At 42.3% G+C, this 23,248-nt stretch overlaps 1 protein-coding gene across 5 annotated transcripts in view; it reads left to right on the top strand.

Moving 5' to 3' along the window:
- NCOA6 (nuclear receptor coactivator 6) overlaps positions 1–22,158 on the top strand; it is a 91,599-nt gene extending 69,441 nt beyond the window's left edge. For all 5 annotated transcript variants that reach the window (XM_052650825.1, XM_052650828.1, XM_052650826.1 and 2 more), the window contains 5 exons: positions 975–3,932; positions 6,849–6,917; positions 9,188–9,224; positions 13,126–13,274; positions 21,635–22,158. In XM_052650825.1, the coding sequence (XP_052506785.1) occupies positions 975–3,932; positions 6,849–6,917; positions 9,188–9,224; positions 13,126–13,274; positions 21,635–21,678 (3,257 nt within the window). In that variant the 3' untranslated portion in view covers positions 21,679–22,158. The remainder of the gene's footprint in view (positions 1–974; positions 3,933–6,848; positions 6,918–9,187; positions 9,225–13,125; positions 13,275–21,634) is intronic.
- The last annotated feature ends 1,090 nt before the right edge of the window (positions 22,159–23,248 follow it).

Here is a 23,248-nt window from a genome sequence, read left to right as displayed (position 1 = left end):
TTGGTTCTAAAACGCCAAATAAAATCTTCACAAAAGAAGGAATCATTTGAGATGTTGCCTTCTAGGAATCTATAAGGCATTGTCCTCAGACTTCTTTCCGCAAAGTTATTTTTTATACCTGAGGGCTATGCTTGTTGCTCACTTATTCTCCACTTATGGATTCAAAGACAATATTTCTCCAAATACAGTTTGACATGTAAAAAAGTAAATGGAAATTAGCATTTGTAAAAAGAACTTCAGTGCCCTCATTTTATTTTCAGTGTGTGTATCAGCTTCTATTTAGCTCCTACTATTTATTAAACTGACTTACGTTGGAGAGACAGTTTAATTCACTGGGTTTCCCAAAGAAGCGAGCTTGGAGGGTGCAGCATGGTGTGTGAAGCCAATGGATTGAAGTGATTTTAAATCCTTCTTTCTTAAGGAATTGAACCCTAGAACTTTATATTTTACTTCTGTTGAAGGAATAAAAAGGCTATCTTCAATGCTGGTATTTTCAACAAAACCAAGTCTTTAAAAAAATTAATCTGTGCTAAAAGAAAAAAAGTGAATCTTAAATGCTTCATTCACAAATCCAGTGAAATGTTCATTATGCCTGCATGAGAGCCCAGTACTGGGTGGTCATCCGTGTGCTGTTGATGGAGTTGTCCTCATTTCATCTGAATGTGAGGCTGGCATAGACTTGGCCAGTTTCAGTGCATAGCACAGTGCCTGTTAGAGTCTTAGTACAGTGATGCCTCATGCAAACCCTGAAGACTGAGGAGCTCCAGGTTCTCGATGCTTTGCTTTTTGCTTCCTGAAGCAGCGTGCCTCTTCGCTTATGCCAGAGAAGGAGGGGCCGCCCCTTACCCCCCTGGGAATGGGCATGCCTGAGCTATTTGTGCCACCTAGATGAGGATTGCTTGGCCATACCCTAAAGGTCACAAAGCTTTTCTTGCTGAAAATCTAACTTCCCTGATTTTGGGGGCTCGTTTTAGGTTATCCTTCTCAACCAGTTGAACAGAGGCCACTTCAGCAGCTGCCTCCTCAGCTCGTGCAGCATGTGGCACCCCCAGCACAGCCGCCACCGCAGCAGTCGCAGCCACCTCCCAGCCAGCCGCAGTCTCAGCAGCAGCAGCAGCAGCAGCAGCAGCAGCAGATGATGATGATGCTCATGCTGCAGCAGGACCCCAAGCCCGCCAGGCTTCCGGTCCCCCAGAGTGCCCACCCCCCCAGGGGCCCGCTGACCCCGGACGCCCAGAGAGTGCCTGCGCAGCCGAGTGGCGGCGTGCCTGTCATGGTCAGCCTGCAAGGCCCTGCCTCGGTGCCCCCATCACCTGACAAGCAGAGAATGCCAATGCCTGTGACTACTCCTCTGGGAAGCACTTCAAGGAAAATGATGTACCAGGAGAACCCCCAGAACCCTGCCAGCTCACCATTGGGGGAGATGTCCTCGCTCCCAGAAGCAAGTGGCAGTGAAGGACCGTCCGTCTCAGGAGGCCCAAATAACATGCCTCCACATGTAGTGGTCTCCCAGAATCAGTTAATGATGACAGGGCCAAAACCTGGACCATCACCGCTTTCAGCAACTCAAGGTGCAACTCCCCAGCAACCTCCTGTAAATTCCCTGCCCAGCTCTCATGGCCACCACTTTCCAAATGTGGCTGCTCCCACCCAAACATCTAGGCCTAAAACACCCAACAGAGCCAGCCCCAGACCCTATTATCCCCAGACACCCAACAACCGCCCTCCTAGCACGGAACCTTCAGAAATCAGTCTATCACCGGAAAGACTCAATGCCTCCATAGCAGGACTCTTCCCCCCACAGATTAATATTCCTTTACCTCCCAGGCCAAATTTAAACAGGGGCTTTGATCAACAGGGCCTAAATCCAACAACTTTGAAGGCCATCGGGCAAGCACCTTCAAACCTTACCATGAATAATCCTTCCAATTTTGCTGCCCCACAGACTCACAAATTAGATTCTGTGGTGGTGAATTCTGGAAAGCAGTCTAATTCTGGAGCACCAAAACGGGCAAGTCCAAGCAACAGCCGCAGGTCTAGTCCTGGGTCAAGTAGGAAAACCACCCCAAGTCCTGGGAGACAGAATTCAAAAGCCCCTAAACTTACACTTGCCTCTCAAACAAATGCAACGTTGTTGCAAAATGTAGAGCTGCCAAGAAATGTATTGGTTAGTCCTACTCCTTTGGCCAATCCGCCTGTACCTGGGAGCTTCCCTAACAACAGTGGGCTGAATCCTCAGAATCCTACCATGCCTGTGGCCACGATAGGGGGTGTTCTGGAGGATAACAAGGAGAGCTTGAATATGCCACAGGACAGTGATTGCCAGAATTCCCAGGTTAGGAAGGAGCAGATAAACATTGAGCTAAAAGCAGTCCCTCCCCAAGAAGTGAAAATGGTTGTCCCTGAAGATCAATGCAAAAAGGATGGGCAGCCTTTGGATCCTAACAAACCTCCCAGTGTCGAAGAGAACAAAAATTTGGTGTCTCCTGCTATGAGGGAAGCACCAACATCGCTAAGTCAACTTCTTGACAACTCTGGAGCTCCTAACGTGACCATTAAACCCCCCGGGCTTACAGATCTGGAAGTAACACCTCCAGGAGTGTCTGGAGAGAACCCAAAAAAAGCATCTGTCATTCCCTCCCTGCAGGATCCGTCTTCTAAAGAACCCTCCAGTTCCCTAAATTTACCTCACAGTAACGAGCCGTGTTCAACCCTTGTGCATCCAGAACTGAGTGAGGTCAGTTCTAATGTCACCCCAAGCATCCCTCAAGTAATGTCAAGACCTGTCAGCTCTTCCTCCATTTCCACTCCTTTGCCCCCAAATCAGATAACTGTTTTCGTGACTTCCAATCCCATTACAACTTCAGCGAACACATCAGCAGCTCTGCCAACTCACCTGCAGTCTGCGTTAATGTCAACAGTTGTCACAATGCCCAGTGTGGGTAACAAGGTTATGGTTTCTGAGGGACAGTCAGCTGCTCAGTCAAATGCCCGGCCTCAGTTCATTACGCCTGTCTTTATCAATTCATCCTCAATAATTCAGGTTATGAAAGGATCACAGCCAAGCACAATTCCTGCAGCCCCGCTGACAACCAACTCTGGCTTGATGCCTCCCTCCGTTGCAGTCGTTGGCCCTTTACACATACCTCAGAATATAAAATTTTCTTCTGCTCCTGTGCTGCCTAATGCCCCCACCAGTAGTCCTGCTCCAAACATACAGACAGGTCGACCCTTGGTCCTTAACTCAAGAGCCACCCCTGTTCAGCTTCCTTCCCCGCCTTGTACAACTTCTCCAGTTGTTCCTCCTCACCCCCCTGTCCAGCAAGTAAAAGAACTGAATCCAGATGAGACTAGCCCTCTGGTGAGCACCTCAGCAGATCAAAGCACTCTGCCCTCTTCACAGACAACCACAGTGGTTTCTCCCCTTTTGACCAATAGTCCAGGCTCCTCTGTCAACCGGCGAAGCCCAGTCTCATCTAGTAAGGGCAAAGGAAAAGTGGACAAAATCGGCCAGATTTTGCTGACCAAGGCATGTAAAAAAGTTACAGGCTCCCTCGAGAAAGGGGAAGAGCAGTATGGTGCCGATGGAGAGACTGAAGGCCAAGGGCTAGAGACCCCAGCTCCAGGGCTCTTGGGAACAGAGCAGTTATGCACAGAGCTGGACAGTAAAACCCCAACTCCCCCAGCACCCACTCTGCTAAAAATGACCTCTAGCCCTGTGGGCCCGGGCTCCGCCTCAGCAGGACCCAGCTTACCTAGCAGTACTCTCCCCACCAATGTACGCTCAATAGTAACCGCTCTGGTACCCTCTGAACTCATCTCCGCGGCGCCGACCACAAAAAGCAATCATGTTGGCATAGCATCTGAGCCACTTGCAGGTGGCCTAGTGGAGGAGAAGGTGGGATCTCATCCAGAGCTTCTGCCCAGCATAGGTAGGTACTTGATACCTGGCATCATCTCCTGTCAATTTTTGATGACCTATCCCACCAGAGAAAGCATGGCTCCTTTTCTACTTGGAGGAAGAAGAGTGGGCTAAATGGCTATAGTGGTAGTTCCATTTATTTGAAGTACATTGGGAAATATACTTCCTAGATTCCCATGTTGTTTACATTATTAATATGGTTCTCAACTCCTAGAATAATGATATACCTTATATTTTTATAAAATTTTTATTTTACAAAGAGGCATTTTTACGTATGTTACCTTGTCTTCATACCAACCATGTCAGGTAACCCTCATCTCATCCTACAGGTGGGAAGCTGAGTTCAGTTGTTCAAAGTCTATATGTGAGCATCCAATTTAACCTTGTCTCTTAATGGTGAACAGCAGCTCCTGCAGGTTCTTAGCATGGTAAAGACTTGCTTTTAGCTGTTCAGAGCAGGGTTCTCATAGCCCCTTCCTCATTGTACTCTCTCCCAGGAATCCTTCTGACTGGCTAGAGGAGCGCTTTCCAGAAAACCAGGTTTCATGATAATAGACATGGAAGGAAGTATCACAGTGCCAACCAACATTTACCAGCTGTTTGATCTTAGGCAGGTTACTTTACTTCAAACTTGAGTTTTCTCCTTTGTCATACAGGGACAGTAGTAATTGCAAAAATTCAATGAGATACTGTATGTAACATGCTTAGCACAGGGCTAGAATATAGTAATCATTCAGTAATAAGTATTCTTATTACCAGTTTCTTTTTGATGAAGTCTCTTTGAAAATTAGACCATCCCATTGATGTATTTCTAGTTCAGATTATTCCCTATGTACTGGTAAGGTGGGCTACATCATAGGAAACATAGGTGTCTTTACATTTCCCTTCCTTCTCTTGGCGTCCCCCTCACCACCACCCCACACCACCTCCCCACCCCTGCACATACACATAATGTTCCTACTCCTGTGAGGTTTAAGTGGTACAGAAGCTCTGTTTCCCCACAGTAGAATCAGTCAAAAACTGCCAAAGCTCAAAGGACCTTTGCTGTATTCTAGGCCAGCCAAGAGCACCTATCTTGTTTATGCAGCTAAAATGCTTGGAGGGGCTGGAGGAGGGGTGGAAAGAACACAAGCTTCAGGACAGGATCATAGTTCAAGTTCTAGCTCCACTGATACCGATCGTGGTTGGATAAATCCCTTAACCTCTTATAAGCTATGGACTTCACCTGTAAACTGAGATTGTGTCGATAATTCCTACCTCCCAGAATTGATACAAAGATTCATTGAGGGGCTTAGCATACAGGCCAGCACGCTGCCTCCTACAGAGCCCAGGAAAGGCTAATTCTACCTGTTCACTTCAATACCAGAGATGCAGGGAGGGATAAAGTCCTTTAAGGAGTTCTCTGTCCTTGGAGGAGAAAGAGTTCATAGAGCTGGGTACTATATTAATAGATTTCTGGTTTTAGTTCTGTTGGTGTAGGTGAGCCCTAAGAATTTTTCAAACCTTCTAAAACTTTTTAAAAGAATTTTTAAAAAATATATGTGACAAACATGTTTTCCACTATTAAATGTTTCCATTCTACTTCCTTTCAGGTAACTTTGCCCTCTGGTACCAAGAGGATAATGATTTAGAAAATATTTTACCAGGGTCCTGTATAATCCTAGAGAAATACGTGAGTGTTAGGGAGATGAACCAGTAGTTGGAAAGAAACCTCTCAAATTTAGATAAGATTTTTTCCATTCTTTCTCAAAGGCCTTTTGTGATTTTATCTTAAAAGTGTGAGAAACCAATACTGGAGTAAAAAATAAAAGTTATAGTTTTAAGCTGTATTATATAAGCATCCAAAATAAATTCTTAACACAAATGTGTCATTGACTAAGCAGAGAGAGAAATCTGCAAGAGTCACATTTGCGCAAGAAGAAAAAACTTATATTTATCTAGGATGTTTAAGTATCAAGGTGGGAGGACATAAGCTTGAGTGACTATGGCATATCTATGCCCTCAATCTTTACTGTATGATCCAAGAAGTTTCCATTCTAGAGTACATTGTGTATTCTGTTCCACTCCTCTTCAGGGGCCCAAGTTCTCTTTGTCCTTCAAAGCCTAATCTGATGTTTCTGCCTCTAGGGTACCTTCAGATTTCTCAATTTAGAATTGATCTCCCTTGCTTTGAACTCCCATAGCACTTTGTACTTTATGAATCTGCTTCATTTTAACATCACAGTTCATTCCTGAGTGCCAGTTGTATATATATCTTTAATATTAGACTGAATTTCTGATGAGCAAGAAGAATGTAATTTGGTCTCTAAGGGTGCCTAGCACGGAGCCTTGCCCCTAGAAAGTTCTTGGTAACTGTTTGTTAGATAAGTAGATAACATCAAAGTGATTTGCTTCATTAAATATGAATTGAATACCTGCTTTATGCCCATCACACTTGTCAGGTACTGTAGAAAAGTATAAGATAAATTATATGATTCATTTCAGTTTTCAAGGAATGTAGTCTTTAGAGGATTGAGGCAGTTTTTTCAGTGCTAAGGTTGGATGGTATAATTGTCCCTCTGAAAGAGGTTTGGGTTGCCTGCCAAAGTATGCTTTGGGGTTTTTCAGAATACTGGACAGAACTTGACTCCAAGAAGCAAAAATTATGGGTGTTACTATCTTATGGCCATATCCTTCCTTGATCTTTGTACATACAAAAAGGAAAAACAGACTCTCCTCACAGTAGTCTTTGTTACTGAGTGTTAAAGTAATTAATTTTTAAGTCAGTTTTGAAATGTACTGTACTTTCAAAGTTAACTTCAAGTACTGCTTTCTAAGAGTATATGTATTTCAGCAGTTACTTAGCTCTTGATTCGGTGCTTTCTGCTTTGTTTAGAAAAGAAAGTTAAAGACCTGTTTCTTTCTCTTTTTTTACTTCTTGCCTTAGCTCCTTCACAGAGTTTAGCCCCAAAGGAAACTCCAGCCACAGCACTGCAGGGGTCTGTTCCCAGACCAGGTAAGGCCCATCGTGGAAAAATTTCTCGAGTGGAATTGATCACGTGTGAAGGAACCACTGCTGTTCTCAATGTGCCAGGAAATGCTGAAACTATACTTGCTTTAGGGCAGACTTTGGTTGAGTGGCAGCTTGTGCAGTACTATTTGAGGTTATTTTTCCCTTGAGCAGCTTGCTCTCTGACGCATTCCTGGTGTCAGCCAGGGAACTCAAGAAGGGCATCTCAGTGCCCATTGTCTGTCTGCTACCCAGCCGTGGGTGGTTTCCATTGCACAGTTTGCCCTGTTCCATGACCCTGCCCCCGTACTTGGCAGCTGACTGACTGGCACATGGTAACTCACTAGGGTGGCAGGCATTATTGCATTAGGATAGTAATTGGATTATCATCACAGAAGTGGAGGCTTGTTCTGAAAACCTAGGCTGCAGTGAGGTAGCCACTCCTCTAGAGAGTCAGAGTCATTTCAGTCATCTCTGGATGGCATTAAGTTTCTTCCCATGACCAAGATATTGTAAATAGCACTACGGATGGTGTTTCTGGAAGGTGGAGTCCATGGTAATCTGACAGATAGCTACTGTGAGATGCTGGGTCAGCTCTGAATGCTTGAGGATCTTGATGGCAATAATAGCACACTGCCTTCATAGATTAGAGTGCCAGAGCAGATAAAAAGCATAGATTTGTTACAGTTTAGTCCTGCCTGGCTCTTTGCATTGTAGGTTATTGTAGGTATGCCCCCCAAAAAGTACGACTGTTTTCCACAAGGAGGTTAGAATCTCACTGACAATACAGTTCATACACTTGACAGAATTTTTTTTTTTTAATGTTTAATTTTGAGTCCGAGTTAGTTAAAGTAAGGTAAGAATTGGGGATTCCCTGGTAGTCCGGTGGTTAGGACTCCACACTCTCACTGACGAGAGCCCAGTTCAGTCCCCAGTCAGGGAACTAAAATGCTACAAGCCACACAGAACAGAACAGTCAAATAAATAAATGAATAAAGTAAGTTTTTTTTTTAATGTAAGGTAAAAGTTGTGATTATTTTAAAACCTGCCTCAGGGTGCTATGTCCTATATGATGGATAGGACTTTCTATTGTACATTCTTTGGGTAAAACCAGACCTCTGGAAAAAATGGTTGAAAAAAAAAAATTTTAACCACCCAGATATTTTTGCTCCCAACTACCCACATGATACCTGAGAAGGATAGGAATGGAGCAGATAGATAGTTAAACTCATTTTTGGTGAGAAAAGGAGCAACTAGAAAGGGGAAGAGAATTCCATCTCCTGACCCACCTTTTTTCTCCAAAAGATGGATCTTTTTAACTTTGAAGTGGGTAAAATGGTTATCGCTGTTTTTTCAGGTGAGGCATTGAGGACAGAGAGGTCAAAAAGTTTGCCCAAGGTCACATGGCTAACAGGCACTGAGGTCAGAATAACCAAGGCACTTTGACTTCATTGCTTTCAAGGAGTTTATTCTGTAATAAGTAGGGTAGGTTAGACACGTATACTGAGTCTGAGGTGCTGAATTCCCTGAAAGTGGGGGGATGGGGAAAGGACTCTTGGAGGCCAGGTGCATCAGGGATGGTCTTTTGGAAAAGATGAGACTACCTAAAGGTGGATAATGGAGGAAGAGGATGTTTTCCTGCTGGTGCTAAGAAGCTCCTGGTAAATCCATAGCATGCTCATTTAAGCAAAACCCAGCTAGACAAATTACTGAGGGTTTCCATTTTTAGAGGGCACTGCTGAGAGGTTGAGGAAGAGAGGGACATAATGGAGTTGTAGGTGATACCTTAGAGTAAAGCAGTCTGCCCTCTAAAATTCAGTGGGGAAATCCTTTGGAGAAGAATACATCCTTAATGGATATTTAAGACATATTTGAAGATTACTGTTCAAAAAATATGTCAGGAGGGAAGAGATATTCTAAGAATGAAAACACTCTCTTTCTACATGAGAGGAAGAGGATTGTTTTACTAACCTAGTTAGCTAGATGAAATATGAAGCAGGCAGTGTGAATTTAGCTCTGTTGATCCAAACAGGATTATTTCACAGTATGGAGTAGAAGTGAAAATAGAATGAGTTAGTGTCTTACGCCTCAGACAGCCGAGTTGTGTCCACGCCAGCTCTGTCTCTATACTGCGTTAGGGTGAGGATCCTGCCACACTTGGAGACACAGCAGCCTAAACACGGCATTTAGAATTCTCACAGATACCTAGCCTCTCCCAGTGGACATATACAGGAGAAGCTCGTACATCTCATTTCTGTCCTTTGTATTTTTAACAGAACTCGAGGCAAATGCTGCCATAGTCTCTGGACAAAGGTAAGATGATCATTTCTATAGACTTAGCATGAATATGGCATAAGCCTCTTTGAAAGGTATCAGCTTTCTCAGCCTTTAAACCTCTCCTCACCTTGGCCTTTTCCTTCACTCTTTGTACCAGTTTTTCTTCCTGCTGAAGTAGGGAGCTGTCGTGAGTACCAGCCTCTCAGAGGTAGCATTTCTTTGAATAAAACTTGGTGGCCAGTTTTCTGCCTTTTGTAGTTGTTTTGAAACTGAATCACATAACATTTTTCAGCACTCAGCATAGTGAGTAAATAGTAAGTGTTCAGTATATAGGAATTGTTGCCATCATTATCATTAATAGTATTCCTTGCAATACCTTCTAAGTGTAGCTGTTTGATCCTCAAGTGAGAGAAAGGCAGATGGGCTCTGACCACAAAGCTCATGCTTTGTCTCTTGTACTGTGCTGTCCCACATAACCTAACAAGATGAAATACAACTGTAGTTTCGACCTCACTAGCCCCATGGGGAGGAGTATTACTGTATTAAAAAAAAGTCATTCCTTTTTTAGTGTAGGAGTGTACTAGACAGCATTTTAAATAATTTGTCATGCTCTGTATCAACTTAGATTGTAAAGCAGCTTCACAGTCATTTTCTCATTTAATCATCATATCTACCCTGTGAGGTGGTAATAATAGCTAATGTTTATTTGAATGCTATACTATGTCATATGTTGGGCTAAAAGCTCCCTAGATGTATTATCGCATTTAATTTTCACAATATCTAGTAGGAAAGAGAATTCTGTCTTACTTATAAGGAAGCTAAAGTTCAGAGAGGTTAACTAAATCACCCAGAATCACAGGTTTAGTAAATGGTGAAGCTGAGATTCAAACTCAGGCCTTCTAACTCCAGAGCTCTCACACTTAATGTATTGCAGCAGATAAGATGGGAATTTATAGATCAAGAATCTGAAACATAAAGCTAAATATCATGGCCAGTAAATGCATGGGTAAGACTCGACCCCTGTTCTTTTGACTCAGATTCGTTGCTGTTCCTACAACACCACTCTGCCTGTCTAGTTTCATTTGGATTGGGCTTATGTTTGAATTCATTTGCATTTTTCAAAGTGTACACCAACTGTATAGCTAGGGAATAGATAATCAGACCAAAGATACGTTACAGGTGGTTGTTCCCCAAGTTGCCTGACCATTGACTCTATAAACACCAGGACGGTATTGCTGAGGCTTTTGTTTTACCAGGAGAAAGAGGCACCTCCATTAGGAATCTTCTTCCTTAGAGTCTTTGACCCTTTTCTGGACTCCTAGTCAGAAAGCCATCCTTACACACCATTTCTAAAAGGATATGTACATCCCCCTGACTTGCAGTGCCAGCCCAGCCTCCTATTTGACTTGCCTTGGCTTGCCGGCCAGTTGTTAAAAGTAAAGCTAGGGTAATGAACTCTGTGGCCGGATTGGCAGGCAAAGGGTCCTCTGGCAAGAGTAAGCAGTGGAGGGATATGGATAGCTGACAGGCCGTGGTTAAGAAGCTTACGTTGTAGTGGGAGACACAAGACACTAAAAACATGCTGTACAGCCCGATGGGTGCTCTAGAATGCCAGACACAGACTCTGAACCCAAAAGACAGAAGGGGCAACTCCTCTTGGGGAGTGAGGTCATGGAAGACTTCTCAGAAGAGGCATCCCTTCGACTGGTTTTTGGTTTTGTTTTTGTTGCATTCCTTTTGTTTCATTTCCATGTCTTAGAAGTAAATGTAATCAACTTCTTTTTTTTCCTAATGACTTTAACATGAATTTTTTTGAACTGTGAAAGTAGTGAGAGTTCACTAAAGATAAATGGAAATTCAGATCAGAGAATTACGAAGAAGAATGTTATCCGTTAGCCAGTATTCCTACATTTCAGCAATATTCACTGTTTATATTTTAGTTCTTCCAGTCCTCTTCACAGAGTTTGTACAGATAGAGTTAAAACTCTCAAAGGATGGTATATATTAATATATACTATAGTATTTGTATACATCTAATACATAGTATTATGTCCATATATAAATCCTATATGTTGTATACACACATATAAATGTCACACCCATTCATATGTTACATATATACTCAATATATGTTATAATGAAAATGAGATTATACTGTTTATAATGGTGATAGCTTTTTTCGCCTATTATAATGCATTATGAACAGTTTTTATTAACCTACAGCATGATTCTTATAGCTCCATTTAGATGTGCCATGATTTAGTTAACTAATCTGCTATTGTTAAGCATCTCAGTCTTCTGTCTTCATCAATATGAATAAAATGCTTTGGCATCCATGTGTGTAGTCAGAGCTCTGTAAAAAGATTTGTTTCCTTAGACACCTAGAAACAGAATTGCTGAGCCAGAGGATTACACCAGGGTGTCTCAGCCTCAGCGTTACTGACTGGATCAGACAATTCTGTGTGGAGTGTGGGGGAGGGTGCTGCTTTATGCATTGCAGGATGTTTAGTGGCATCCCCCAGTCATAACAATCAGAAACATCTCCAGACATTGCCAAGTGTCCCTAAGAGGCAAAACTGCCCCGTTGAGAATGATTGGGTTGTGCAGTTCATACTCCATCATGAGTTTTTGTCCCTATACCCTCAGTAATACTGGATATTACTATTTTTTAATCTTCATGTACTAAAAGGGGGATTGGAGCAATCAATATACCCAGCTGCTGCTGCTGCTGCTGCTAAGTCGCTTCAATTGTGTCCGACTCTGTGCGACCCCATAGACGGCAGCCCACGAGGCTCCTCTGTCCCTGGGATTCTCCAGGCAAGAATGCTGGAGTGGGTTGCCATTTCCTTCTCCAGTGCATGAAAGTGAAAGTGAAGTCACTCAGTCGGGCCCAAATTTTAGCGACCCCATGGACTGCAGCCTACCAGGCTCCTCTGTCCATGGGATTTTCCAGGCAAGAGTACTGGAGTGAGTTGCCATTGCCTTCTCCGAATATACCCAGCTGCTCCTGCTGCTGCTAAGTTGTTTCAGTCGTGTCTGACTCTGTTCCACCCCAGAGACGGCAGCCCACCAGACTCCTCCGTCCCTGGGATTCTCCAGGCAAGAACACTGGAGTGGGTTGCCATTTCTTTCTCCAGTGCATGAAAGTGAAAAGTGAAAGTGAAGTCGCTCAGTCGTGCCCAAATTTTAGCGACCCCATGGACTGCAGCCTACCAGGCTCCTCCGCCCATGGGATTTTCCAGGCAAGAGTACTGGAGTGGGGTGCCATTGCCTTCTCCAGAATATACCCAGCAGTGTATTGTAAATATATTCTCCTATAAATTCTCCAATGTGACTTGTAATATCCCATTATCTATCTAACTCATAGTAAATGTCAGTGTATGTTATTCATTTCCTAGATTTTAGGTGCTGTTAACTTTTTTTTTTACTTTACAATATTGTCTTGGTTTTGCCATACATTGACATGAATCTGCCACAGGTGTACGTGTGTTCCCCATCCTGAACCCCCCTCCCATCACCCTCCCCATACCATCCCTCTGGGTCATCCCAGTGCACCAGCCCCGAGCATCCTGTATCATGCATCGAACCTGGTGCTATTAACTTTTGAAGGGAAGTATCCTTATCTTAGTAAAATGGGTGAGGAAGTTTGATGATGTTTGTTCCAAGTTCTTAATGTCTTTTACCTGTTTTTCCACAATCTCGCCAGTATTACGCTTAAATTTTATTTTATTTTTACCAATATAACAAGCTGGACTCACTTTTAAATTGTCAGTAACATTAGAGTGTAACTGTGATTATTGTCCCAGACTGGAACATTGTCTCATCAGAATAATTATATAGTTCTTAATCTCCTACCTTGTGAATGAAACTGTTAATCTTTATTTTTTGTGTGACTTGTTTTCCTCACCTCTTTGGACTTTCTGCTTCCCTCTGTTAGCAGTGAGCCCAAAGAGATAATTGAAAAGTCCAAAACTCCAAGCCGAAGAAACTCGCGAACTGAAGAGCCGGCTGTGTCTTCTGAAAGTGTGGAAAACGGACATCGAAAGAGATCCTCTCGGCCTGCTTCAGCCTCCAGCTCTACTAAAGGTTAGCAGTGGGCTGTGGGTGCTGTTTCTGGGTCACATAGAAGAACAGGGTTCTTAGCACAGCTCAGTGGCTTTGCCCTTCATCTTCGCTTGTATTCCTTACATTTTCAAGTTGCTTTGACTTCTGCTGCTTAGTGGGTCCTTCCTTTGTTTGTTAGTTCATTTAACTGTGTGTTTGCAGTGTATGTATCAGAGCAGCAAGCACGTAACAGGGCAGATTGCTCCATGATCATCGCTTCAGACAGGTCCTCAGTATGGCTCCTTTGTCTTTCCTCTGTTTCCATGGTCAGCTTGTTTTCCTTCTCTCTACTCTTTTTAAACCTCTGGCTCCTACTTTATGTCCTCTCTTTCAGCAGAGACTTTCACCTCTTCACAGAGAACTCTCACTACCAGGACATAAATCTACCAGTGTCCTCCTTTGCTCATGCTATAATAGAGTAACTGTCCCTCCTTCAGTCCAAAGGCCAGTGCCTTCTTGATCCCATCTTCTCTGAGCCTCTCAGGAACCTGACACAGTCAGTTTTCTCTTCTCTGTTGATTGCTGTCTCTCCTTTAAATGAACTCTGCTCTTGGCTTCTCTGACGCAGAGCTCTCAATAGTCTCCTGACTATTCCTTCTCAGATTCTGTACCCGTGCAGTAGATGTTGGCCTACTCAAACTTTAATCCTGAGTCACCTTTTCTCTTCAACTTATATTTTCTCCCCAGGTGATCTCATTCATGCCTCCCTTCTTTAGTTACAACCTTTCACAGATGACTCATACATTTGTTTTCTAGTACTGACCTTTAGAGATCTTAGACAGTTGCACATACATTCTTAACAGGACCGCAAACTCAACATGTCTGAAAACAGATGTGATTTTTCACCCCTGATGCCAGGTCCTTTGCTGTTGGTCCCCTGCTCCCATCTGTCTGTCCATTTGGCATGTCCTGCTTGACACCTGTGTCCTTCACCCTCACATATATCTCAGAAAGCCACTGATTTTCTCTCAGATGACTCAAGTTCATCCACTTTTCCCCATCTTCACTGCTACCCTAGCTTTAAACCTTTTAATGGCTTACCATTATAATTGAGATTAAAGTCTAAAAGCGCCAGCATGAACCCCAGATCCTGTCTGGTCTGGCCCCTGTCAACCTCTCCCAGCTCATTTGACTTCCCTTAGCATCTTGGACATGCCATCCTCTCATCAGAGCCTGGGTATATGTGATGCCTATTGTGAGGAGTAGTCTCTCTTTCTTCCTTTTTTTCCTCATTAACTTCTCACTCTTTCTTCTCACTCTATCTTAACTCAGTTGTCCTTGCTATGTGGAATCATAGCACCATGTTCTTCTCCTTCGTAACACCACAGTTGTAACTTATGTCAGTTTATGTGGTAAGTAGTTAATATACATATTCAATTAGGGCAGGGAATGTCTGGTTTTGCTCACCACGGTATGCTTGGTGCTTACTGTGGTGCCTAAATGCAAGAAGTATCCAATCAGTAATTATTATGTTAATAACCATCTATCAACTATATGTTAAGTACTTACTGCATGCCAGGCTCTGGGGAAGTAACAGTGAAAAAAACATAGTCTTTGACATGTCCATTGTAAGCTATCAAGAAAGACTTGGCTATGGTGCTCTTAATAGCAATGTTATGTAGTTTGTAGAGGTTGGGTTGGCCAAAAAGTTTGTTTTCCATAAGATAGCTCTAGTAGTGCTTAGTTGTTTTTAACTTCATTTAAAACAATTTTCTTGTATTGTACTGTGACAGCTATCATTATCACTGTGCATTTTAAAAAACTTCTCAAAATTGGTGATTTTTTTGTATGGCCATTTTAGTATTGAAGATGGAAGAAAATAGGGAACATTTTCTACATACTATGCTTTTATTATTTCAAGAGAGGTAAAAGGACAACTGAAGTGCAAAAAAAAGATTTGTCCAGTGTACGGAGAAGCTACTGTGACTGATCAAACGTGTAAAAAGTGGTTTGCAAAGTTTTGTGCTGGAGTTTTCTTGCTGGACGATGCTCTGTGGCTGGGTAGACCCGTTGAAATTGTTAGCGATTGAATCGAGACATTAATTGAGAATAGTCAGTGTTATACCACGCAGGAGATAGCTGGCATACTCAAAATATCCAGATAAAGCCTTGAAAATCATTTGCACCAGCTTGTTTATGTTAAGCACTTTGATGTTTGGATCCCATATAAGCAAAAAAACCTTCTTAACCGTATTTCTGCCTGTGATTTTCTATTTAAATGTAATGAGTGTGTTCCATTTTTAAAACAAATTGTGATGGGCAATGAAAAGTGGAAACTGTACAATAATGTGGAACAGGAGAGATCATAGGGCAAGTGACGTGAACCACCAACAACCACATCAAAGGCAGGTCTTCATCCAAAGTAAGTGATGTTGTATATGGTGGGATTGGAGGAGAGTCCTCTATTAGGAGCTCTTTTCAAAAAACCAAACAATTAATTCCAACAAGTACTACTCCCGGTTAGACCAGCTGAAAGCAGCACTTGACGAAAAGTCTCTGGAATTAGTCAACAAAAACACATAATTTTCCATTAGGATAACACAAGACCCCATGTTTGTTTGATGACCAGGCAAAAACTGTTACAGCTTGGCTGGGAAATTCTGACTCATCCATTGTATTCACCAGACATCGCACCTTCAGATTTCTATTATTTCAGTCTTTACAAAATTCTCTTAATGGAGAAAATTTCCTTTCCCTGGAAGACTGTAGAAGGTACCTGGGAGAGTTCTTTGCTCAAAAAAATAAAAAGTTTTGGGAAGATGGGAATATGAAGTTGCCTGAAAAAAGGCGGAAGATAGTAGAACGAAACAGTGAATATGTTGGTGGAAATGAAAAATATGTTTTTTATTTTTACTTAAAAATCAAAGGAACTTTTTGGTCAACCCAGTACCTGGGATGCTTTGTTCTTCTGTCAAGTCAGTGTAGGCTTTCTGGAGAAAAAGATGTTTAAGCTGAGACTGAGAACGAAGAAACATCATCCGAGTAAAAGGTAAAGCATGTGCAAACGCCCAGAGCTGAGGGAGGGTATCATCTTCTCAGAAAGTGTACTGAGCTTAAGTAGCTCGAGTTGGACAAGAGCTGGGATCTTGGCCAAGTGCCTGATAGCCGCAGGGCTGCTGCGAAACAGTCACACACCATTAGGATACCAGCCTGAAGACCAGGGCAGATTGCGATGCCCCAACACCAGACGCTGACGAGAGCTCAGCTGTTTCTGGGTCAGAAATCAAATGCCTCACAAGAGGAGGCAAATGCCTCCTGGAGGAGGCCACAAATCTGCAGATCAAGTACAGGCAAAGCAGAGATGTAGACATCACCTTACCTCAGCCTGCCAGATAGGGGAGAGGTTGGGAGGGGCCTTCTTTCCTCTCCAGACATACCATGTGTACCACAGTCAGGGTCCTGTGGGTATCCCCACTTTGGATGCAGAAGTGGAACCAACAACTTCCTTCTCCCTCCTTGGGAATCATCTCCTAGGCAACAACTTGTTTGGAAGGAAGCATAATGTGGAAGATTCCTGGAGTTCTGTGAGGAAATCTGCTTCCCCTCAATTCTGTGTATTTTCCCAAAGGATCATGGTTTTCCAGGCTGTAGAATATCTTTAAAGCAGGAAGATACGTGTTGACCTTTAGAGATGTCATACAACCAGATTTTTGGAAATCTGGCCTGAGCCCAGAGCCTCAGGATACTAAAGATGTCATTTACAGTGCACCAGAAAGAACTAATCTGGCAGCTGGGAGGGACAGTTAAGAGATGCCCAAATTAGAGCCACTCTGTAGATAACTGCTAGCCAAGAAAAGATGTAAAGCTGGAGCCTGTTTTAGAAGTGGATTGTGGTGTGCAGGCCTGTACACTTAAACTGAACATTGTCCCAAGGTGATGGTAGTCATGTTGGAATGTCTGTCCCATCCATGCTTTGAGGCTTAGCAACTGGCTTAGAAGAGGTCATAATGACTCGCAGGCTTTGCGATATTACATGGAGCAATGCTGCGTGAGTATCTCCCTAGAGGATGGCAGGGTTCTGGCCAGACCCCAGGAATCACAGTCTCGTCTAGATCTCCACATCAGCTTTAAGCCCTCAGGTTATCTATCTTTAACTCTTCTAGGGTAAGTTACTTTTTAAATCAGAAATGAAAGCTATAGCTCTTGATTTTTAAGTGTTAGAGCTCTTGGATCCAAATTAAAGAATTAATATGCATATTATTTGGCCTTCTGTGTTGTATCCAAAAATGAACCAGTGTCATAAAATATCAAGCTGGCTTCTAAGCTACATGTCCCAAACTTGTAGACATATATAGTGCTGGATACCTGAAACATCTTCCTGCAGCATCAGTTCTTCTTCAGTTTTTGAAAGGAAGAGAGGGTTTTGCCTTTTTGTGCTCTTAAGATTTTGGTCATATATGCCCAAACAAAATCAGAAACAGTCTGTGTTTTTTCATGAGAATCTTGAAAGCTGAGAAATATTATGAGCAGTTTATAATGAGAAGTATTGGTACGTTCTGTATTATTGGAAAACCAGTAACCTTAATCATGCTTCTGCTTTGAGAAAAGAGTTTGCTTACCTCATGCTAACCAAGGCCCACCGGACTACCAGATTGGAGCCGGTGGGATGGATGATTTCTGCGCAAGTCCAGCAAGGCCCACATGGTCGATGGGTCACTCTCTCCAATCTGTTGTTTGATTTTAGTTGGTTGGGTTCCCCCCACCACCACCAACCCCCAGCACCCTGCCACTTTTGTTTGTCAGGCCACACCTCATGCCATGTGGAATCTCAGTTACCTGACCAGGGATAGAACCCCTACACCCTGTGCCGGAAGTGCACATTGTTAACCACCTGACCTCCGGAGTCCCTGTCCTGCCACTTTCAATTACAGACAATGAAAATTGGCTCCCACCAATCAGTGAACTTTTAAAAATTGCACTTGATTAGATGTGTTACAGATATGCAGATGAGTAGTTCTTCCTGACATGATGAATTCTCCATTCACACAGAAATGATTTTTCTAGTTTCCCTTGTCATTGTATATTTAGTCTTACGTCTATAGTAGTTTTGTGTTATATTTTCAACTGGTAAAAAAGATCAGCAGTTAAAAAGATGAAGTTTGGTGTACAAGTTTGAAACCAGGGGAAATATCCTAATAAGAGGGAAGTTCAGAGCAAGCTGTAATCAGCAGTAGCTGTGGGTGTCCCTGGTGTGCCCTTAGATGCCTCTGACAGCAAAGTGGGGTGATAATTCTGTCCTGTCCACAGCTAGTGACTTGAAAAGCAGCAATCTAAAAAGCACAGAGTATACAGATACACTGGAATCAGTGGCTCAGGTGGTCACAAAGAGTTGGATAAGACTGAGTGAACTGATACAGATACTCTTTAAATGTAGGTGTTGTTATTATAGAATAAGCATAATTAGCTACATCATATGGAAGGAAAGAGCTTCCCTGGTGCCTTAGCTGGTAAAGAATCCGCCTGCCATATGGAAGACTGAGGAAAACCCTGAACAGTAACTGCCTGAAACTGTACTCTTGTTGTCGTTTAGAAACAAGCCATACAAATTTTGAAAGGAAATTTCCAGAATTTTTTTACAATTAAGTGGAAATCTTGGCTAGAAGAAGAATAGTAAAAAGCGTAATGAAGTGAGCAAGGTCAAGGTTAATTTATAAAACTCCGTAGAAGGTAAAGCTCACATACTAGAAAATTTAATAGAAACTTGAACTATATAGATTTGGCCAAATTTGCTTAAGGTCAAAAAATGAGGCAGTCATTTAAAAATTAGTTTTAAAATGCTTTAAAAAGGCCCTTTCAAATTACAAATTTAAATGTATCCCAAGGACATACATAGACACCACGTGAAAGACTGTTACTGACCCTCACTTTTACCATAGAGTCGATTGTAAAATATGAACATCAGCGAAGTAACTATACTATTAGTCTTTGGACTATTTGTGTATCTGTGAAGACAGTAATTTATAAAATCCTTGAAGGTTGGGAGTTCCCTGGTGGCTTAGTGGTTAGGATTCTGGGCTTTCACTGCCATGGCCCGAGTTCAATCCCTGGTCAAAGAACCAAGATCCTGGCAAGCAGCGCAGTGCAGCCAAAAATAAAGAGATATTTGATGGTTAAAAAAAAAAAACCTGAGAGTTTTTCAATAATGTATGTGATTTTTTTTTCCCAATATGGTATTTATAATAGGGGCTTGGGGTAGGATTAGGCATGATCAGATAAGCTAGGTAGCCATAAGGAGCAGGGCTTACATATTAAATACATCCTGAATATACCTTCGCCTACTACATTACTTCCCCAGAATTCCTTACCTTAAAAACTTAGCTTCCAGATTTTCTTACTGTGTTCAACAGAATGGTAAACATGGTAATATTTTAGAGGGAGTATAAAATTGAACCATAAAAATAACTTTTCAGGTTTATAGAAACATCAAAGGTAACTTTGCTCTGTGACCAGATTGGTTGGATTTATCCAGAGAAGGTAATAGAGACTTCAAGATCAGGTTTTCTCTTTCATGGGAGTATAAACGTACACCCTACACCACCACTGCCACCTCTCACCCTAGTATCTAAAAGACTTTGAATTTTTTTTGCAGTTTCTAGCATAGATAACTTGTTTATTCATGGCCCCACTCATTGATTCATCCTCAGAAGCAGAGGCAGCCTGCCAGATCCCTGGGTGCTTTGGAGCACTGACAGATGGGAACAAGCAAGGAGGGAATGAAGGGGGGAGCCTAAGGTTGTTTATTCCCCGACTGCTAACCATGCTTCCCAGCCACATGTGTTGCTTAGACACACCACTTGATCATTCATATCATAACAAAGGAGAAGCTCCCAAAGTTGACCTAAGTAACAGATATTTTTCTGAGGATGAACACTTAGTCAAGACAAAACCCTGTATGTTTTCACTGCAAATGACAAAGCTACAATGAAAGTGAAGGTTGAGAGGTGGTGGATGTAAACGATTGATCATGGGGAGTTGTGTGCTATGTGGGACTTGGTTTATTTACATGGAATTTACACCGTTATCAACATCATATCAGATTTACTGTCCTCTGATTAGCAAAAGACTAATGAGTAAATCAGAGAAACTAATTCTACCACCTGGCATGAGCATCATGATCTCCCCGCAAGAAGCAAGATGTATTGAAACTTCTACCAACAGAAGCCTGAAATCACCACACAGGCCACCTTTTAGAAAATCATCTAGGTTTCACTTCTTAGCAATTACTTAGCTAAAATTTTACTTAGTGAATTTTTTTCTTTTTGTATGTACGTTTTAAGTCTGGGTTCTCAAAATATGATATAATACAAAAAAGAAAATAAAAATTGCTTAGAATACTGAACCTAATAATGTGCAGCATCAGAAAATTCAGCCTAGTTTCTAGAAAGGGGTAAGTTGAATTCATCCAACACATTTATGTTAAATAGAAGGCACTTTTTTGGTCCTTATGGGAAGTAAAAATATTTTAAATCAAAAATATCTATTATGGAGCAGCATGAAGAATGAGGGTGAATTTTTAATCTTAATATGCGATTTTAAAGAAATGTTTACAGTTGGAGAGCTTTAGGCTATTCACTGTTACTTTGCTGTAGAAGACTTATGTTGAAAAGTTTTTGAGAAAGATGGTTTAAATATGGTTGAAGACGTAATACTAAAGGAATTAAAACACACTCCTTCCCTCCCTTTTATGTCACTGTTACCCTGTCACTGATAGAAACCTCTCAGTTCCCACCTCTTCCATGAAGCCTTCAGGCTCACCTGGGCTCAGAGCAGGCTGTGGCGTGCTCCGAATTGCTGTTAGGCCATAGTAGACACTTCCTGACAAAGGTCATGGTCATGTTATTTAGAGACTTTGACTATGGCATGGCTAAGAGTTCTTCAGTGCAAGAAAAAATGGCCTAGCTCCAGAAGGGGTCCAGAGGCTGTTTTGTTTTGCACTCTGGCACAATATATTCACTTGCTTGTAGCGTCACTCATTGATTTCTGACTAAAAGCATTGTCAGTCTATCCGTCATTTTGTTGAGTGATGGAAACAGGTGATGGAGATGGTGGGGTCAATTGCCCCACTAAAGAGGCTGTCCCCACCTTGGCACCTTTTCCATGTATGTTTGCTTTACCTCCTACTACCTGTAAAACATTTCCCCAGTTGCCAGCCAGGCCCTAGTCTTATCAGGCCAAGAAGCCTGAGACCCTCTTCACACTAAGTGGGCCTTTTGAGTCCCTTAGACTGACTCAGAGTCCAGTAGGCCTCCACTCAGGTCAGGCCTGGTTCTTGTGGACTGCCTAAAAGGCACTGCGGTAAAAAGTTGCCTCAGCTGAACATGTCTTTCATTTCTCCCCCACAGACGTAACCAGTGCGGTGCAATCCAAGCGAAGAAAATCCAAGTAAACAAGCTGGACGACGACTTGATATTTGTAAATGTGTGTGAATTTTACAAAAAGCAATTTTGAGCTGTGACTTTTTAAAAATCCATTTCTGTACAGTTAGTTATTTTAATAACGTGGTCCTTTTCCTAGTCCCTGCGGCCTGTTTCGTAAAGTGCAATGGGGAAAGCAGAATTGTTGAACCATTTTGGTGTTGCAAGAGGAAGTTCAAGGTTTCTAAAATGTTGCCATGTATTGAGAGGAGCTAATGCGATTATGTTATTAGTTTTCACATTTCCTAAGCAGCCTAGAGTACAGGGTGAGCATTTTTAGATCTCTAATGATGTATTGTGCCGTGGAAGTACTGTGTGTGAATAGCAGTAGTAGGGCAACAGGGAATCTTCTCATTTGGAAATGTTGTAAATAATTTTATTATATAGTGTTTTGGATGTATTTGTTGTAGAAATGGACCAGTGAATAAAGAGAATCTAAGGGTTTGTACAATGTGAAATACTGAATGTGTTAAATAAATGTCTTTTGTCCTAGAACATAAACGTATGTTATTGGTAAGGGATTATTGGGTAAGCAGGCTCTTTCTTTGGACCATAAGTGAATAGGAACAGCCTTCTTTGTGAATTAGAATTCCATCTTGTCCCCGTTGCACTTGAGATGCCTGTCTGGGAAGTTGTGGGAAATGAACATACTTGTGCACTCAGCTCATTCCTTGGCTTTGGAAAATTAGCTCTTTTTAGCACTGTACCAGGCACTTTGATATTGGTCAGATTTCCTTTGGTTGAAAACAACAGAATCAACTTAGGATCAAAGTCACCCAGGATCATCTAGAAACAGGAAGCAATCAGCAAATCAGATGGCACTTTTCTCTACCTCTTTCATCTGCTTCTCCATGCGCATGATTGCTCCAAAACAAGCATGTATACACCTCCTCCATTCAAGAGAGAAGCCCAGACCGACCAGCAAGAGTTTTTGTAACAGCATCAAGAATCTAGCCCAGTTTAGGTCAGGTTTCTAACTTTAGTCCATATCTGAAGTTAGATGGAGCAGCTCCCAAATAAAAGTGGTCATTTTGCATTATGTAGTTCAGAGATACGCACTGTGTTCCACTCTTTGGCTGCTCTGTTTTTAATTTATATCACCATGGCTTGGGGTGACTTATGAACATGCCTAGGTTTCTCCCTTTCCTGGCTCTGTCCTTACATTAAAAATCGTGGTCTCTACACCAGCTGCTTCTGCCCCTCTCCTACCCGCAACGTTCAGGGACATCAGTGCTTGAGGTCTTGTCTTTATCTTCTTCTGGGCCCCAGCCTTCTGCTGTGTCTCCTATAGCTAGACATATACTCCATCCCTTCCCCTGCAGTGGCTCCATAACCCAGTGCCTGAGACCAAAAGAGTGAATTGCTGAGTCTCATGTTCTTATTCTCATTTTTTGAAATGTGTCTTGCATTATAAAAGTAGTTTTCTCTAAAAGTAGTTATTTCTAAGTCACACCACATTGTCTGGCTCTGTCACCAGCAAGCTCATCTATCCTTTTCCTCCCCTGTGTGACACACACACAACCAGAACCAAACCCAGCCTTA

The sequence above is a fragment of the Budorcas taxicolor genome, chromosome 13, assembly GCF_023091745.1.
Source record: "Budorcas taxicolor isolate Tak-1 chromosome 13, Takin1.1, whole genome shotgun sequence".
Classification (NCBI taxonomy): Eukaryota; Metazoa; Chordata; class Mammalia; order Artiodactyla; family Bovidae; genus Budorcas; species Budorcas taxicolor.
The sequence above is the reverse complement of the archived record's forward strand: the minus strand, read 5'-3'. Positions and strand labels throughout refer to the sequence as shown.